The 20,547-nt window shown below is 35.2% G+C and overlaps 1 protein-coding gene across 2 annotated transcripts in view; it reads right to left on the bottom strand.

Moving 5' to 3' along the window:
- Positions 1-3,513: 3,513 nt before the first annotated feature.
- The window catches only part of PCDH17 (protocadherin 17), a 101,595-nt gene continuing 84,561 nt past the window's right edge, over positions 3,514-20,547 (bottom strand). For both annotated transcript variants that reach the window (XM_036893717.2, XM_036893718.2), the window contains exon 4: positions 3,514-8,196. In XM_036893717.2, the coding sequence (XP_036749612.2) occupies positions 7,514-8,196 (683 nt within the window). In that variant the 3' untranslated portion in view covers positions 3,514-7,513. The remainder of the gene's footprint in view (positions 8,197-20,547) is intronic.

Here is a 20,547-nt window from a genome sequence, read left to right as displayed (position 1 = left end):
TGATGAGCTATTAAAATGAAAATCTCTTAACACGTAGGAATTAGCTATAATCATCAAAGTACGATGGTCCACTTTCTATCACTTTTTCAACCTTTCAATGAAATAGCCAGGCAGTCATGCATAATGCTTTAACTAAGACCCTGCATCCTAAACTATTCACCATTTTGTGTAACTCTGTTAAACTTTATTTTACATTTTGTCAATTTTAACACTCCATCGAGGTTCCATATAGAAAATATTGTTAGTTTTCCTATTGGATATGTATATTTACCTATGTATATCTCCTATGTATAAATAAAAGCAGTTTGGACATTTCTCACCTGATATAATTATTGAGTGAGACATCACTGCCTCCATAATTGATCCATAAACATGAATTCATATGGAAAAATATATATATATATACACACATAAATGAACATATTTCATAGGAATATATATGAAAAAGACTATATAATAGTTGATATTGAGAAAGTTATGAAATAGGACAGTTTGATGCAAGACAGTAGATAAACACAGAAAGTTTAATACTATAAACAGATATGGACAAAAATCTGATTTTGAAAGGGAAAGAGTTAAAGTTCAAAAATCTTATTGCAAAGCAAAATATTATGTTGAAGATTTATCTTTCAATAGCAATAGTAAGGGAGAATAATATCAAAATATGATGTGATGTGCTAAAGAGGTAGTCCTGATATATTCAGAAGATAAATAAAACAAATAATGGATATCACATCCCATTTATTTGAATTTAGACTTCCAAACATAAAATAATTAATTAGTGTTAAAGGGACATTAAAATTTATTTCTAGATCTCTTGAGAATAAGGTTGCTTTTCTGTAAATTGTAAAGAGAGATTTTAAATAATGTTCTAGTAAGTTAAATTCAGGCAGAATCAGAACTTTATTTTTGATTAATCAGTCTGAAAATTATTTTGATAGCATTTACTATCCCTCTTTTTCATCTGATCATTGAAGAAGCCAATGATATAATATTTTATCCAATGTGTATGAGGCAAATCATTAATTTAAAAAATGTGTTGTTCATCCCTTAGCCATATTGCTGGTGCTTAAATTCCTTCTTCTCCTTTGTCATACTGCTTCCTGAAATAATTTTACTTTCAAGTCTTTATATGTACATATCAATCTATATGCATGGATGTAATATTTTAAATGTCTCCTCAGTATCACTAGAGCTTATATAATTATTTCTAAGAAGCTAATTAGTAACCCTATTAGTTTAGTATATGCAAAACTTCATGATAAAAAGACATTGAATAAAGTCTATGGGATCACTTCCAGGTGAGAATGTATGAAATTCACAGAAAAACTAATGTTCCATAATATTCTTTTAGAATATTTTGGAGAACATAGCACCAATGTTGTGAAACATTTTATAGATGGCAATAAAAAATTGAGGGCAATTGTAGGAGAGGCACAATTCTTCTGATGTTTTCATTTTCTTGGAGACTACAATCAGTGTTCTCTGCTTTTCAAATTATTTAATACTGTTACAAACTATTAACATAGAGATTATCTGAACTATATGATATAACTGTTCATTAAAGGGGAAGGCATATTACTGTAATTTAATTTTTCAGATGATAAATTTAAGGTATTAGAGAGGCAAGATATTAAATAGGGCAAGATTATAGAGTTTACAAAAATCTGGAACAAACAGAACTGGGCTTCTAGTTTAAGTGTGACCTTAAGGCTTTCTAGCTAATTGCATGATACAGAATCTGTAAAAACTTACTGAAATCTTCCCTGCCTTAATCAATCCCTGAATGGAAGATACATAGTATCTATTTAAAGTTGCTTGAAAAAACTTATTTTTGAAAAAATTTCTTTTCTAATAATAGGTATAATAATAAAAGTTTTGAAAAAAACTTTTTTGATAACACTCTCAAATATTAAAAGGGGAGAACAGCAAAAGAAATTGTACCCTCTTTTAGGAATACTGAGAATTTAATCTCTAGTATACAGCAGGTTGTCCAGTATCATGAGCATCTAAAATGAACCGGAAATGATGTAGTTCCTTCGTGCACCTTGTGCAACCAGCTCCAGAAGCACGTCCTGAAGAGTTTGAAGATGGTCCATTAACTTGCCGACCTGTTTGTGTGTGCCATAGTGGTGCTGTAGTGACCTTTAAAAATTCATCCTCTTTATATCCTATGAAGAATTTACTATGGTCAAATAATTGTATCTTGTTGGTATATCTACTTAAAAAACATCATGTGAAGGGTCCTAACTGTTCATTGACATGTAGTGAACCTATAGAATGTGTTCCATTCATGACTTCCTCCTAATTGCAGCCTAGCCAGGTAGGTTCTTCTTCTGAATGACTCAGTGCTGCCTCAACTCTGGTCAGATAGCGGCTGCTGAGTTAACTGACAGCTTGCTGTACTCTTACACTTGAAAGCAGTGAATGGAATGGTAAACATGTTTTTTATTTTCTATTGCAAAAGTGAAATCATTTTCTTTATGAAAAGGTAATCGTGTCAAGGCAACATAAAGTCACTTCCTTTGTTAGTGTTTACTCAGGGCAAAATGTAATTGGCTTAGTTCTTTGTACGAGAGGGTCCTTGTATAGCACCTGACACCTAAGTGGTGTTTGATGAACAAGAAACAAGAGAAGTCAGCAAATAAATGAGGAAAACAATGCAAATCTACATCAGTTAGTCTATCCGAATAAGCCTAAACCATAAAGATCTTCTGAAATATGGAAAAGCAATGCACTCTTCTTGATATGTGCTATGCTGTCAGAAGAAAGTTAAAATAAAAGAAAAATCCAAATGGGCAGAATATAATGTTAGTGTGTAATTTAGGGGATGCCACTGGCTGGCAGTGAGTTAGCAGAAACATGGGGTATGTGCAGTAACTGAGGAAAAGTGCAAACAACCAAATTCAGTTGACAAAGAGGAAGGTGTGTTAACACTTACCTTTTTGTTTCTCCCGACAGACACAGACGTACTGAAGCCCCACTCAGTGTTTACTATCTCCTCCTGGGGGATGGCAGCCCAGGGCAATCCCACAGCAGGAATTAAGTAGGTATGTATTGAATGAGTAGAAAAAGAGGCCTATTATTTCAAGAAGCCAGGATAAAAATGTATTTACTTTAAAATGCCATTTGTAACTATGTGTTCTCATTAGTCACAGAAAATTATGAGAGGACTTATAAAGATGACTTTTCTGAAGCCCTTTAGGATCTTGTTACTGAATAATCTTCAAATCAATTGTAAATATTAAAAGCCACCATTATCCTTAGGCTATGACTCCGTGGTAATTATTTGACTAGCAAACTATCAAAGCTATCAGCAAGACTGTTAACCCCTGAGATCCGAATTGCAAGACTGTTAAATACTTGAAAAAAAATTATTTTACTAGCAAACAAATAACTAGCAAAAACAGATGTCATACTGCTCTCAAAAATGATCATGATCACGGTCCCTGTGGTATCTGCTCTATAACCCATCACTTCTGTTAATGAATTCAAGGGAAGGAAACATCACTATTAGTAATAGCTTTTTATTCGGAGTCCTCATGTTCCAGATAGGTCACATTAAACACAGCCATTAAACAATAGCATTGAGATAAATCCATACAATGTATGCTGCTTTTGTAGTTGTCCTTGTTCACCAATCACTTGGTGCAGCTAAGAACCTCGTGGAGTGATGGGGTTGATAAATGGGAATAGCCGACCTGCAAAACACTGGGACCAGGAAAGTCAGACTTTAATCAGGTGTCATTCAATTATGTTTGGAATCAACACATCTTGATAGCCAAAATTCTCATTTGAATTAATGCTGTGATAAATGCTGTCTGTTGTCAAAAGAATATAATTAGACAATAATGAGTGGGCATATATAATGCCAGACCTCAGTTTACTGGTTGACCTCAGCAACTTCTACTCCATTAGGCAACAAACAGCTTTTAACCTAATTCTAATAAAGCATACTGCTCTACATGACATACTACATGACTTTTTTTTTTAATGGTGTCATTTTTTTTTTAATTGAGTAGTGTCTAGAGTCTTTAAAGGGAAGTCATGTTTTACAGATCACAGCTAATTTATGAAAACATAACAAGTCAATTTCCCAACTAGGAATTCAATTAACTTATGGAGTAGTGAGCCAATCTTTGTGTACAGTAAGGATCTGTATATTTCAGGTTAACACATAAAATGAAAGCATTCTTTGAAATTGCATGATATGCTCTTTAATGTTTACTTTGGTGTAGGTACAACTAACACTGACTCTCACTACTTTTCACTTTGATGTAAAGACCTTTCAACATTAACATTTAATGAAGATTGCTTTGTAATGATATTTTTAGTTCACCATGAAACAATTTTTAGAACTTTGACTTTCTTACAAAAATTCCTATATAAATTCTTTTTCTGTGCTTGACTTCAGTTATTTAAGAACCTGAAAGACAATGTATTATCAAATTATTTGTTTTAAATGTGTGGGATTTTTTTTTGAGGGGTTAGCATTTGGAGGATGTGAATTAAGACAGAATTTTCACATTCTGAAGTATGCTGTAACCCCATGAAATATTTCTGTTTGATCATTAACTACCCCTTGAAGCAAATTGCTCCCCAAAGGGGTGATTTTGGCATTTCATGAACTTCCTTGGAAGCCAAGCACCAAAGTTCTGTGATAAAGGCAATGCCAGCCACATGAATAAAAGCTAGATTCCCTCAACTATAAAAACTTAGAGTCCTGACTGCTGAATTACAACCAACTTGTAAATAAATAATCACTACTAAATACAGATAATGTGTTAAACAGCTAACACCAGTAAATCACTGGTGACAGAGAGCCTAAAGGTAAATCCCTCACACATTGGCACACCAATTCTTAAAATCTTATAGTGTTTTAATGTCTTCAGACACATATAATAAATTGAACAACTGGTTACTCTGTGTTAAGAATGTTTTAAAAATAATCCTACTCTCTTTGTTGATTTCATTTACATACTGCCTTAGATTTTACTAGGTGGTGGCTATCTGTCTAGTAAGAGAGAGGCAACACTTGGTAAGACTAAATGGAAATCAGTTTTCCATCAAATTTCAGCTATCAAGCTAAATCAACCTGTAGTCTCCTGGCAAAAAATAACATCATATAATAGAGACAGCACATTTCAGGTACATAACTTGTCCAAAATATAGAGAGTCAATTCGGATTCACATGTACAAGATCCCCTCTTCTCTAATTTAAACATTTATGAATAGTAAAAACCAAGAGTAGAGCTTTGGAAAGGCTGTTACTAGGAACCACATACAGTTCTCAAGAGAATAAGGCTGATGGGAGTTGTCCACTCTTCCCTTTCAAAGCAGTTTTGCAAACGAGGTACAATCTAACATCCTGACGGCATTTGACAGAAATATTTTCAGCTGAATTTTTTGAGGTTTCAAATCATAAAACTTAATTCAGTTTCATGTTTGTTTTTGCTTTTGTTTTTGTTTTTGATACAAGGATTTGATGACATTTATGCTGTTTCTACACTGGCTTGGTGGCCAGAAAAGAAGGCACAGAATTCCCCACCAGTTTCCAAATAATGCATTTTTCTGCTCCAGTGCATAAACAGCCTTCATTTAACCCAGCGCCACATTTCCAAAGGTATGGGCTGGAAACTGTTTGTCATGGAGCTGTAAAATGCCAAAAAATAATTTTAAAGCTGAAGGAAAATGTCAATCAAGGCATTTTCCCATCTTCTGCTACTTCTTCAAGTGCTAATTTTATTTTCCCAATTCCTGAAATTTGAGGTTGCCTCACCTCATAAGGAAGTTTGAAACTTGCTAAATGTCACCAGAAAAGTTGCAAACAAATAAAGGAATAGAAGGTGTATTGTTCTCAAAGGACACCAACAGAAAGAGGCAGAAGAGCGCTGAGAAAGAGGAAAGACATTTTGTTAAAGACTCCTTGAAAAACACTACACAATGCAAGTAACCAATGACGGTATACACATGCATTAACGCATTTTTCATGGTTTTGAAATAGAATGGGAACACACACTTGGAACCACTTCAGATACTTTCTAGAACCAATCAACAGTATGGAGTCTACATAGGCAGAAGCTGTATGTTATGTTAAGACAGGAAGTTTCAGGTATTGGTACAAATGCAATTCTTGTGATTTAACGTGACTTGAATGAAAGCTTCTACAAGGACCTGCACATAACCATGATGGACCGATGTACTTCTCGACCTTCCAGTTAGCGCCATCAGCTCACTCAAACACATTTTGAACAGATTATGTACTGCAGTACTTGGTAGACTATACATTAAACGAGAGACTTTTGCTCTGAGGCACTGCTTCCCACGCTCCATGGGGAAAAGGAAGCAGGAAAAAACAAAACTCATAGAGTTCGACAGCTACTGAGGCAACACTTGCCATTTACAATATAAGCCCAAATATTTTTGCAACACAACTATATATTAATTTAATAAAATACACAATATAGCTCTTATACACTCAACAATTTGGCTCATATGCACTGAATCTGCAATAAATCAATAAAAATATGTCATTTGATGTAAACACATTGAATCTTCTTACACTTGCACATTTAAATGGTCATGTGATTTGTGTATGTCTAAGACATTTTCACTTTCCTGAGCTATTTTAGTGTCCACAAATGAATAGAACGTATTAATCATGTTAATTTTCTTTGAATATTATCACTCAGTGGTTACTATTTTTCAGAACTTTTCTAGGTCAAATTTAAAAACAGAGCCATCGTTGTTTATGTTTGTTGGACACTAAAATGCTAAAGAGGCATTTTAAATCTTTCAATTTTTTTCTCCTTTAATGAAGTGAATTAGTATGTGTGTGTATGTGTGTGCAGGACAAAATGGACTATATCTTTTTTACATTTAACTTTAATACGACATGAAGTGTCTTACAAATGACCAAGTTTTTTTTTTTTGTCGACTAATGATATGGAATGTTCTCGGTGTTTATATGTGTGGCAGGTAACTTTATACAGAAATGTTTACCACAAATATGTGTTAATGTTTGGTGTAGCTTGGACTACTGCAAGGTCTTGTCGGGACTTTAAGTGGAAGCCTGTGATGACAGCTAGAGAGATCCACCACAGATCACAAATTATGACCCTGCTTTGTCTGGGGTTTATAGGTAAACAGTTAAGTCAGCATAAATCACGGAGGACAGTCTTAGCGTGATCAGAAGTCCTCACACTGCATACCTTCCTAACAGATTGTCAAAAGGTAACTCGCCTCCTCATCTGTTTTTCTTCTCTCCTTTTTCTTCTCTTTGAGCATCATTAATTCTGTTCTGTGTAAGTTTGGTCAAAACAAAACCTTGTTATCTCTGAAAAAGAAACAGCAGTGAAAAGGACATACTTGTGGGCACTTCAGATGTTCACTAAAAGCCTTAAAGCAGCATTGGTCTTTCGTCATCCCTGGAAAAATGGGTTGTCACCAGGAGGGATCATTTTAAATCAACAGAAGAGACAAGAAAATGCCAATGCTTTTTTTTTTTTTTCTTTCACTTTCTCACAGCCACAGGGTCATTTCCCCGGCAGTCTTGCAAAAGCTTATCAATTTCTCGTACGACTTCCTCGGCATCCACCGACTCTCTGGCCAGATCCCTGGCAGGGTGGTCAAGCTGCTCGAGAACGGCGCCCATCTCACTGGAATCCCGGCTGGCTCTCGAATGCACGTCTGCGAAGACCCTTGCCATCTGCTCGGAAGCCGTGAACGGAGGGTCTCTGGGCTGCTTACTGGGTGACAGATACTGACTGTCAGTGGGCAAGTACTGGCTGCTTGCTTCGGCCAGGGCGCCTGGTTTTGCTTCACAACCATCCAGAGAGCCTTTTGTTGAGGTGCAAGGCTCGATGCATGCCTTGGTTGGGCTGCTTGATGCTGAGGGGACCTCTTGGAGGAGAGGGCTCAGGGCACGTTTGGCTTTTAAATAAGGTTTAACATTGGCTATGAGAATAGTGTGCTCTCGCTTGTCTTTCCCAAATGTACAAAAAGTCTTTTTCCCAGTGGGATTCACAGTTTCGTAAGTCTCAGTCTCAACATTAGCTTCAACTGTGGGTACAAAGAGATTTGTGCGGTAATCTGCATTTTCAGCCTGATTGGCTGCAGGGAACTGTGGCATCCAACACCTGTCAGAATGACCAAGCACTCGGCATTCATCTGTGCAATTAACGCACTCTTCTGGTTCTGCAATACAAGAGAAAACAGCAAGTCCAGTCATTAGGGTTGCCTTTACATTTCCACTGAGGCTGCGATCAGCTCTCAGTGGGCTTGCTTGACCTCTGGTCTCTTAATTAAAAAGGAAAAGAAAACAATAATTAAAACATTTCAGGACGGTTGCATAAACCTGCTGCTTGAGACAATGGTTTTTATTTAAGTCTATTCTCCAGATATTAACGAATTGCCATAGCCTGGGAAGAAGTAAAAGGTGGCCATTGGAGAATCGTTCTCAGTAGAATAGAACCTCACTGTAAACTAGTCGCCTGGGGATATCAGTTAGGCTTTGTGCTGTACAACCCGTCCTGACGACAGTGAACTTCAAAAGGATTACCAGGATTAATTCTTCAAATCAGGTAACAGGACAAAAACTGGATGGCAAAATTCCACAAGTCCTAAGATACCTTTTTTTTTTTACGTTTTATCCCTGTTTGCTTGTAATTGTTATTTTGGTGACAGTCATGAAATAAAAGATTTCCTCTAAAAGCCTACTTTTCCCTCCGAGAGTAGCAAATAGAATTTTCTATCACGATGAGTTATGAATAAGCTTGTCAAAAAGTGCACATTCTTATTTTATTAGGTATGGGTATGGATCATGTAATCAGTTTTCTTCACTTCAGCTTTTTGTTTTTGTTGTAAGTCGGTGAAAATGGATTTAGTCAACAGAGTTCAGAGTGAATGACAAGTCATGATTTCCTATTTTAAATGAAAATGCTTTCTGTGAGAATTTTCCTTCTCTTTTCTGCCAATAGGCATATAGAGAATCTAAATAAAGCATTTTTTAATGATCCCTATTTCCAAGATGCTGAACAAGAAAATAGGAAAGAAAATTCCTTCATTATGACAATAGCAGTATACATCCATGACCCCAATATTTTAAACTATTAATTTGAACTACATCTTCCCAGTTGTCCCTTTCATCCACAAATAGCTGTTTCCCTTTTGTTTAATAATCCTTTTAAAATCAGGGTCTCTTTTTTCAGGAGAGGGTATTTACAATTTACCTCTGCGCAATGGGAATAGAATTCCCTACACATTTTGGAGCCATTGGGACTGCCATTTAATTGATGTGAGAGGATCCCTACAATTTGCAGTATCCTGTGCAAGGAAATAGCCCACATGAAAAATACTTGAAAGCAGCAAATTCCATAGCATTGATGAATTTATAGTGACTTTTCAAAGCGATATGTAAAATGTGAGTTCATATTTAAAACACATAAATAATTCCTTATCCAAAAAGAAAAAAACCACAGGTTAATTGATCTCAAAAGGTGTCAGGGTAACATAATTTCTTATGAGAGTAAAACTTTTAGAAAGGAATCAAAATTGTATCTTGACAGAACAAAATACTGTGGTATTTTTATGGCATGTATCATTCACACTTGTGAAATGTTTAAGAAGTACTTAGGTAGCTGGTCTATATTTTAATTTTTTTCATGTTTTAAAAAATATATTTACCTATGAGTGAATTAAATATGTTAAACTTATTATGTAATATAGGCAAAAATGCTTAAATGTAGTTTCAAACGGAACCATCCACCCACAGATTCTATCTCTGACTTAAAAAGTTGCTGGACAGATGGACACAAACAGCAGCAGAGGAATCTGAGCATGTAAAATTTTCTAGGAAGCCTTCCTGTGTGGATTAAAGTAGAGCAGAAATTTAAAAACCAAAGACTATCAGAAATGTTTAATATCAGGTATCTGTTTAATTTGCCTATTCTTAACAGATATAATAAATATTGTAAATCATAAATATTCTGTATCTGTGTCAGTATTAGGAAAAAAGTGTCATTCCATTCAACCAATTTTATCCTTCAAAAATACAGTAGGAAACTTTGCTATCTATTTCACTTAGTACTTTTTTATCTTCTAGAGCTGCGATTAAAAAAAAATCATTTACCACCCATACACTGTCATTAAAACAATCTAAAATAGTTTTATATTCCAATATTGACTGGCCTTCAGTTTCAGCAATTTGGATAACGTAGCACTGAATCAATTCAATATGAATTTAAGAGACTGAAAGAGCCAGAATAATGCAGATGTATGAAAGTATAAATCGACCTTGAATCTAAAACCATCAACATAAGGTGATTGTTTGCATTTCACTGCTGAAAAGCTGCAGCTTTTTACTGGACTCCTTTATGTCACATCCTAGGGAGCATATTTTGAGTATTGATTGTGATACATTATAAGCTGTTCACCTTGCAGTTAGACTGTAATTTTGGTGGCAACAGTTCACAGTGAAGAAAATCGAATGGACGCTTTTGTACAAGCAACAGTAACTATGAAAATAAAGTGAACTGGCGCTGACAAGGGTCAAGTAAGAATTTACAAGAAAGTGGATTTTTTTCTGAAGTAATGTAAATAAATGGATGAATAGTAAGGTACATAAAAGAGACATAAATAGTATATAATGAATGATAAAAAAAATATTAGATAGAAATAAGCAAAATAGGAAAAAATGGAAGAAAAGAAAGAAAAGCTAAGTGAAGTGAGTGAGGGCAGGAGGGAAGCAAGGCGGGAGGGAGTGGGGGCTTAAGAGAAGGGGAGTGGGACCGAGAAGACTTCTGCCATGTGTACCTTCCTTACACATTTTTTAAATCCCCTCAATAAACTATGTGTGTATCATAAGGAATAATAGTGTGGAATAGTCTCTCAAGCCCTAGAGCCATAAAGGTAGACAAACTGCTTTCTGGTTCTTAAGATCCTAGAATAGATATGTTGAATTACCAACTACAGAAATGAAAAAGAAGAAAATTATAAAGATAGCCACTATTTGCACAGATTAATATTTGTATCAGAAAACAAATTCAGAGACTCTGGACAGAAGAAATCAAAGCAGAAATAATTGACCCAAGATTCATTTTTTTCTTCTGGACCAAATCTGGGATTACAAAGAAATTATTTACTTTCATTTTCATTTTTTTCTCAATATAACATAATTATCCTTTCACAGAATGCACCCTTTGCCAAGAAAGACCCTCTGCCAAATGGTATGCAGATAAGAAATTGAGAGATAAACTTGTTTATACTGCGAAGAGAAAACAATTCTGAAGTACAACAGCTGGAACTCTGGGCAGTTCTGCCTATGGGGAAAGTTTACGGTGTCTAATTTTTAAAATGTATGATTCCCTGAAGAATCATGTGACAAGCAGATAAATTTAAATACTTGTTTAGAATTAAGAATCATTTTCTATAATCCTATAGCCACATCTGACTATTACACAAGCTCTCAAAGGAAGAGATCTAAGCGCAGTCATCTTAATTAGTTCAATTTTACATCTTACTTTATATGATCTTTTTTGCAAAAGATAGTAAGTCACTCAAATGACTATAGTACTTGCATTTCAGCTGCACTATAAACCACACAGACACACACACACACACACACACACATAGATCTTTATTTGTACATGCATGTGTGATAAAATTCAGCTTTCTTCAGGATATAGTCCAAGCAAAATTTGAAAACTCAAATGCAGATCCAGTATGTTCCCGAAAACTGACTCAGTAATTGCCATAAGAGAAATACAGGTGAATCAGTGAAGTGCACAGGAAAGCTCTACATTCACAATTTAAGGGCTAACATAAGAATATATAAAATATTTATATAAATAAAACATTATATATAATGTATATATGTATAAATCTTTTTATTTAAAATCTTCAATAATATTTTAATCTCCAACATTCTAATCTTTCCCTTTGCCCTGCAACTGTGGATGTGAAATTTGTGATTGGATCAAAACTCGACTAGCTCTGATTTTAGAATTTCATGTAATTCAGATTCATTTAGTCATAAAAATGTATGAAATCTGCATATTCATATTGGCAAACGTCTGAAAGCACGCTCTCTTCTTTTTGTCTTACAGATATTGGGCAAGCAATTGTTTGTGCCAAAATATACCTCAAAGGAAATGACATTGCAGAAGTTATATCTATATAGGAAAATAATATTTAGGTAAACTATCAGATTATCTAATCTGAAATTATTGTATTTTAACAATCTTTAGCAACTTTAAATTAAACCATAGCATAATATTTACAACATGATTTTAATGTTGTAATATTACTATATCATTAGGAGTGCATAGCCATTTCAGTGATGGGTAAAAGGTGCCAACAATTACTACGCATAAAATTAAAATTTGAAACCAAAACAGTATTTGAATCAGCAAGGATTAAGAAAGATTGAGGGGGCCTCTGTTGAACATAGTTATTTTGGGAAAAATCAGGGAGGAATATCCTTGCATGTTTTGACTTGGTGGTGTTCACTGCAAAGGAAATATGTCAAAGAACCAGTCCGTGAAATTTCTTACTTCTGATTATATTTATCTCTTTATTCTAATCTGTCTCACCGTAAGGCAGGGGTTTATTATAAATTAAAAGTTGAATTTATTTTCCCTGTCTTGGAGGCACTCTACCACACAGCCCAAAGAGATACTTGGCAACTAATTTGTTACTACTTAGGGAAATGCAAACTAGAAAACACAACCTCCTCTTAGTTTCAAACTTGCCTGCTGCCTTGGGAGCCCACATACTTGTACATCCGAAAACATGAATATCCTTTCCAGCATAAGAGTTTCAGATATGTGTCTGATTTAATTTGTTCCCGTGGAGAAATTAATGTCTGTGTCTTAGAAATCTGAAAACCACAACCTGTAAGTCAGAGCATCAGTGAGGAGGTTCTCAAGTGCTGTGAGAGAAGGATATTTGAGAGAAAGATTCCTCTGCTTTTTGACTGTCAACAAAATAGTTTTATTTCTGCTTTGTAAAGAGCTTTAAATAGGAATAGTGTTCTTCTATTAGTGCGGTGGTTGCTACTGTTTCTAACAGCATCTTAAAATTAGAGCTGTTTCCAAGTAGACAACTCTATAAATGGAAGTCCATTTTTTATTTGTTCTCATTTTTCCTTTTTATTTCCAATTTACCTTCTTTCACCAACGTAAGTTTTCATAACACCTAATTAGCTGTCTGGAAAAGCAGAGAGCAGGCACCCATCTCTATTTATGGCTGGAACAAGTGTTCTGGAGGTTGACTCTACAGAATCTAAACTAGGCACCCAACACAGATTATCTACCAGCAGACAGTGAGAAGCCAAGACCTAGACTGGTAGTTCATGTGTACTAGTAGTTTTCAACTGAAAGGTTTTAATGGCTTAACAGCTGATTTTAATTTTCTTTTTTCCTTCAGCACACACAATTTCACACATGCACGCACACTGCTCTATGAGCACAACAGTTTACAATTTATACAAATATATTCTAATATATCAGAGAAAAATATCAATACTGAAATAGAAATCTCACCAGAATACAATCCAACAAACCTCTAACAAAGTTTTTCTTTCAGTAAGTTGACAAAATTTGCAAGATCCGGTGAACTGACACTTTTCTAACCTAAATAGTTCTTCTCTTTTTTTGGCAATATTGAGTATTATGCACTTAGTTCCTTTTACCATCCTATAAACTCCTTACACTTGTTTTGATGATAGGGTGAGTCATTCCACGTAAATGGCACCTTAACAATCTATATTCATTCAAATTACACCATTTATGATTTCTATGTCCCATTTACTAGCATAATAAACCTGATTTCACTCTGACTACCAGAAGGGTAAAAATTTCACTTTCAATATTATTTCTAAAGACAGTGTTGGAAAGTGGTCTCAAAACATTATACCCTGTGTCAGAATAAAAGAGAAAAGAATATTCTAATATCACAATTTTAGCACATGCTTTTTAGTTTTTCTGCTAGTGTTCACATGATTACCAGGCTTAATTTTGGCTCAATTTTTAATAAGCTTGGTGTCTCCCTGGTGCAGGGAAGAAAAGGAAAGGGGACGGAAAAAAGTGATATCAGAGAACTAGTCCCTTCATTTTAGCTAAGTGATCTTTCCTGTGTTGCATTGTGTTGCCCATGATTCTTACTCGTACAGGGGATCTGTGCTGTTTTACTAACCAAGTAGCTGTTGAGACAGGGAGGCAGCAGGCCATAACTCCTGCCCAGTTAGAGTACAGTGTGGACCCTGGAAAAGGACAAAGTCTTACAAAACAGGGTGCTTGAAATTGAAACAATGTAACAATTTATTATTACCCATCAGGACCCAGTGGTATACAACAGCTTATTGCACATAGTCGCGTGGGCCCTTTAGCTTACAATAGAGTGTCCGGGAAACCTTCACAGACATAGGTTAAAATATAACTAGCATTCTGGCAGAATGTGTAGAAAACCCCCACTGCAGCAAACATAAAACCCTAGACACGGAGACCCCAAGCACCAACTTGGCCCTCCCTGCCCCTGCGGGGAGTTCCATACTTTCTCTTATCCTGAATAAAGCTCTTTCTCTAACTGAATAAAACTCTCATAATCCTGCCATGTCTGTTCATGAAGTTCATTCTTCGACTCTGTGAACAAGAATGCTGGCATCACTGTTACACAAATACACAGATGCGGGCTGTATTTTTTTCTTTTATTTTTTTAATGTAACAGGGCTCTGCATCTGGCTACAATATCTCCCTTTGCCTGTTTCATGAGGATGACTGTTCATTGCTGGCACCGACATACTGATGAAACACTAGGTATAGGGCTCCAGGAAGTTAAACTATTTCCTAATCATTAGTCATAAGGAATCAAAATTTAGAAACAAAGTTGACATACTAAAAATGAGAGAAATGTGTGTATGGTTAGGTGGATGCACTGCCAATCTGGCTTTACTTTAGTTGTGAGATGCCATTCTAGCTGCTTTTCATAGGTGGAGAGCACATTTTGAAGAGGAAGTTATTATAATACTATCAAATAGTCAGACTGTGGCAGTTTTGAAGTGCCAACCCTCTAGGATGCACCTGCATGGCACAATGCTTCTGAATGTATTGGCACGGCTGCATGCAGACCCCAGAAATCCCTGGTCTATATCATATTCAACTGAATCCAATTGCAGCTGGGTCTCTGGAGTGCTGGGAGTGTTTGCACTTACCAGTCAGTGCACCTGCACACCTTCAGGGATCCTTTGAAGTGTTTGTGGCACTTTGGCCAAAATAACATGTCTACCAGAGTGAATTTTCCAGCATATATATTGACAAAACATAGATATGCTCTGAGATGAAGAAAACAAATTAAATGGATACCCGTTAAGGAATGAAAGAAAAATGCTGTAAGGAAACTTGACATGAAAGCACCAGGAATATAAAAAATAAAAATTTAAATCATGTTCTGGGATTCCGTGGCACAAATACAATTGTGTCCAATGCACAATGCTCTGAGAATAACATTCAAAATTTATCTGCCCTCCCTCCCCCAACCTCGAACTGGAGATGCAGCCATCACCTGGTGCAGCAGATGCTTGAAAGTGAAGGTACAGATAAATGGGACCGCCCCTTTCTTAACAAGCACCCTGAGGAGAACTGGTTCTGCAGCTCAAACCATACTAATTGAACAAATTTTATTTATTTATTTATTTGAGAAAAGGCCTCTGACAGACTTTTTCAAGGAAAAACAATACAACTCAATTGCCCCACCAGAAATAAAGACAGCTCAAATTCTGTGGGAGCATTAGATGTGTGTTGTTCTGCAGTTAATTTAAAAAAATTATACCCAGTCATTCAGAAGACAAGAATGAATTAAACACCAACTCTGTACCTAGGTATTAAAAGTTTTCATGCAAAGTCACCTTGAATAGAGTGCTGTAGAATAGGTGTTATGTCAAGTAAGGATTTCTGGTAACTGAACCTATGTCTATCCACCTCCAAAATTCTCCAGTCTGTAAGACAATATCTCTTCACCACAGAGTTCACACTTTAACTAGAAACTAGAAACTAGTTTTGAAACCAGCATAGGAGAAAGAATTCATGGTCAATTACATTTTGAACTATGTCATACAAATGTTGAGCAATAGGAATACAGGGAATAGTGTAGACTGTAATATTATGAAATGTGTTGCACCTCGTGTTGCAGCAAAGGTGCAATTCAAAGATGATCAGGGTTTCAGCAGATAGTGGAGAGCAAGTAGAGGGTAATCCAGGTGAAGGGATTAGGAAGTAAAACAATCACCACACAGATGTGTGAATTGTTTCACAGGGGAGTAAGAGACCAGCCTTATAGGTCAAAGGACATATGTTGCAATGTCAAAAAATAAAAAGTAATAACACTGGGAACACTGGCTAGGATTTCAAATAGAATGAAAAAGCTCTGAGAAGAGACCAACTTTAATATAGCAGGCAATGGAGCTCTACTGTGTATATCAGAAGATCTTTGAAATATTTAGTAGCTTGACTGGAAAGGTATTGGACAACATTTATGAACATATAAAGCTGTCATAGGCCATAGGGCAAGCAGTACTCTAATCAACATTATTTCTGGAAGCAGATATCTAAAGTTTTGGCCCTACCAGGTTATTTCTAACAGCACAATAGAGCCTGACATGATTCACTGGCATAGTCATTTCAAACTCAATGTGACCCCATTTTGCTTGCATCTCATCCCACTTCTCCTACTAAAGAAAGTCTTCATGTATGTTGATTCAACTGGTATTTTATATTAATAATATAATTCTGCATTAGGAAAATATTTCTTCATTTCTTCTAACATCTACTTTATCTCTGTCCATCTTTCTCTAATTTGTTGTTATTATTATTAGCCAACTGTAAGATTGCTTAAAGTCACATATCTGAAAGATTAAAGTATTCTTTTAGAAGGCCAGAAGAAGGAAGTCTGGAAACTTTCTAGGTACCTAAGAAAGAGGTAATAACTACTCCTCCAAGGAAAGAAGAATGGCCACAAATAAGGTAGATGCTGAATGCCAGAAACCTTTTAAAGTTGATTCTGGATGTCAAGAAGAATAAATAAAAGAAATTGCTGAAAATGCTTTCCAAAATAAGCATTCTATTTTGAATGAAGTTGGTGCCATCATTTTTCCATTGAATATATTTCCCATTGAATTACCTACTCTACCATTGCTCCTTATTATTTTTTAATTTGCTTTCCTCACTGAGATCCTTATACCCTTTAAAGATCACGACACTGACACTGCGGTATACTCTTTCATGTTCCATTGCTTAAGTACATAGAACACACTCAGTATTCATATGTGAATGCTACCATTGATCTAAAGGAAGATTAAATTAAGAAGGTGCCAAATACCATTGATAATCTATATAAGAAGTAACCACTCCTCAAAATTATTCATTTCAACACCGTTCATTGGCGACACTATGATGTCAGGTTTGGAATGAACCCAGAACCTAAATGAAGTTATGCACAATAACTCTTTTGCTGTGAGATATACAGTATTTAACATAACATCAGATCTGTCTGTTAAATACCATGTTTACATAAAAATACAAAGTTCTCTATTTATTATTGACAGAACCTTTTTAATTAAGAAAATAAATCCTGCCTAACATGTATCCATTGAAACATGGAAGTCAGAATATTTTCCTCTTAGGGAAATTTTTAAATCAGTGATGCTGTTAATGAAATTAAGGTCTGCATTTAAATAATCACCCCTTTATAATTTTAAATTATTGAAAACAGTAAGTATCCTGAAAACTCACACCTCAGCATCAATAGGTTTCTTTACTCTCTTGGTTCCTCTCTTTATGTCCTTTCTGATTTTACTGCATTTTTGTGTCCAATGTACCAGTTTTCATCTTTTAAGTTAGCTGCCTCTGTATCTTATATTTTATTTGACCACTAACATCAATATATAAATTAGTATGCCCTAGTAATTTTAGAGACTTTCAAGGGTTAATGCAGCTTCCAGAGGAACCTGATTTATATGCAGTGAGAAACCTATGCTCTGGCGTGCAAGAGTTAGTAAAAGCTGTTTGGTTTACAAGGACAAATTTAAAATGCTAGCAACTTAAATGATACCATGAATTTCAGATCCAAGACTATTTAAATATGCTACTATTCTTCATCTTTAGAGAGATGTTTTCCTTATGCTTTTATTGCCTGTTCAAGCAAGCTAACCCCATCTCTGACAATGACAACATTTTTGATGACATAGATGAATATATCTAAAATTCAAGTCATGCCCCTAGCAAAGTGGTAATCCGGTAAGGAAGGGCAATGGAAAGATGCCTATTAAAAGTCTGTAAGAAGCAAGCAACATAGTCTTATAGTGTTTTTCTCTCATGCCTGTTACCTGATTTCTTTTGGGATGTCTACCTAGTTTCAGTGTCTGATGCTGCTGTTCATCTTTTTTGCTAGCCCTTGTTCATTTTTAATTGCTAAAGAGAGTAAACAAAATTGGGTATCACTTTTAGCATTCTTAGAAAACAGAGGTAATTCAGATGCAACTAATCCTTTCATGCTTATTATTTAGTAATCAATACCTGTCAGTAGGACTTGGGAGTCTCAGAGGATGGTTTTTTAAAGAAAAATTAAAAATTTTTCTATGTTTAATGACATTATTCTCCCCAAAAGCTTTTCATTCAATTCATTATGTTCATAGAATTCTACTCTCAATAATCTACAGACGGAGCTAAAGTTTCAAATATGTTACCTTAAATTAGGTGGACATGGTTCCAAAAGAACAGATGGGTGCCTTGCTCAGATCAGTATTTAAATCATATAATTGTTTTTAAAGAAAGAAGAAACACAAAAGATGTTTTCTTCTAAGAGTTAAAGGAATAATGGGAAATATATATGAAACGATACTTTTCCATAAATAATTCCTACAAAAGTTATTTATATTGCAAGTAAAAAATAAGCTGGAACTGAATGTTCTCAATGTACCTGCACATACACACACACAAATGCTATGAAAATATGTATTTTCACTAAAACACCTCTGTGAATGCCTCTGAGAGAACCATTAAAATGGGTAGTATCCCAAAGATGACTTCAGAATCAACTACAGTTTGCACATAAACCGTTTGCCCGTGATCTTACTAAAACAGCTCCTGCCACTAAGCTGCTAGAACTACCGCTATTATTGCTACTATTATTGTGGACAGTTTAAAATCTATTTAGGCAGTAAGAAAGGAAAGATCATTGCCATTTGAAGTAAAGCTCGTTCTTGGAATTGCTTCTCTACAGCCATTCTGCTCAGGGTGCCTGCAGTGGGCTCTAAGTTTATTGTAAGCTGATGTTTTTCATTCTGTATGACTGGGTCATCCCAGGAATGAAAATTTAAGCAAAATCAATACACTCGATCCCATGTTTTAGAGTAAATATACAGAAATGTTTCTTGTAATGGATTTTACTGGCAATGACAAGTCATTTTTCTAGTAACAGCTTTAATAGTTTGTAGTCATTAGAACATACTGAAGGCATGAAGAAATTGGGGGAAATGGTCGGGAAACTCACATGTAGGAAGATAGGAGATGTGGCCCCCTGGACCACCCTGCTGTGTAATCAAACCAAGCATCAAAAGGTAGTGGAAAAGACTGTCCTTGAATCAGAGTAAAGATAAAAAATGTGTTTTTAAAAGATACATAAGTCATTTCATACATGATTGCAGTATAAACATCAAAAGGTGCCCGCAGTGATGTTTGAAACACTTTCTTCTCTTGGGGAGTCCTTTCTGTGGTTTAATTGATAATCAACCATACTTGGAGCAAAAAGAAGATGATAAAAATGAAGTGTATTCCCCACAATTAATAATAACAGGGAAAGAAGTATACACAAATGAGAACTTGTTTTACTTTCAGATTTATAATCTAAATCTAATCTAAAAGGAAATTCATGACATCACAGAGCAAATTCATTGAGGCAGTCTTTTTAAATTCATGCATGCGATATTTGAATTTTTCCTCTTAAAAATATGTAGACTCAATCTTAAAAAGAAATTATCCTTTTTTTACTGCCAAAGCTACTTTTGAGTAGCTGCTCAACAATTTCCGTGATCATCACTGAAAAGGTTATAAAAATTTGTACCACTCAGTTTGGTGTTCAAAGACCTCCACAATCTGGCCCAAATAAGTCATTTAGGCAATCCTATCATCAGAGAAAAAAATAAACTTAAATTCTAGCTGTAAGTTAAATTCTTACACTTTGTTTCAGAGCAAATGTCTCTGTAATCTTTAGGAAAATGGCAGCAGTATTCTAACTGGAAACTAAGAGCTCTTTAGAATGTTGTAATTACTTAAGTCAGTTGGAGAATTCCATTTACCCTTCTTACCCTTCTACTACTGGTACCTAGTTGGGATCACAAAGGAGAGAACAACTTGAATTTGAGAAAGTGTTGCTCTAAGCTTGAATTTTTGGGTGACTTATTTTTTAGTTTTTCAGATTCAAGAGAGTGTACTCCTTGATCTAAAAGTATCTACTATTAAAACCCAAGTTCCACCCATAAATGGAATTACATTTCTA

This window comes from Manis pentadactyla, chromosome 17, assembly GCF_030020395.1.
Source record: "Manis pentadactyla isolate mManPen7 chromosome 17, mManPen7.hap1, whole genome shotgun sequence".
In the NCBI taxonomy this organism is placed as follows: domain Eukaryota; kingdom Metazoa; phylum Chordata; class Mammalia; order Pholidota; family Manidae; genus Manis; species Manis pentadactyla.
This window is presented reverse-complemented; position numbering and strand designations above follow the sequence as displayed.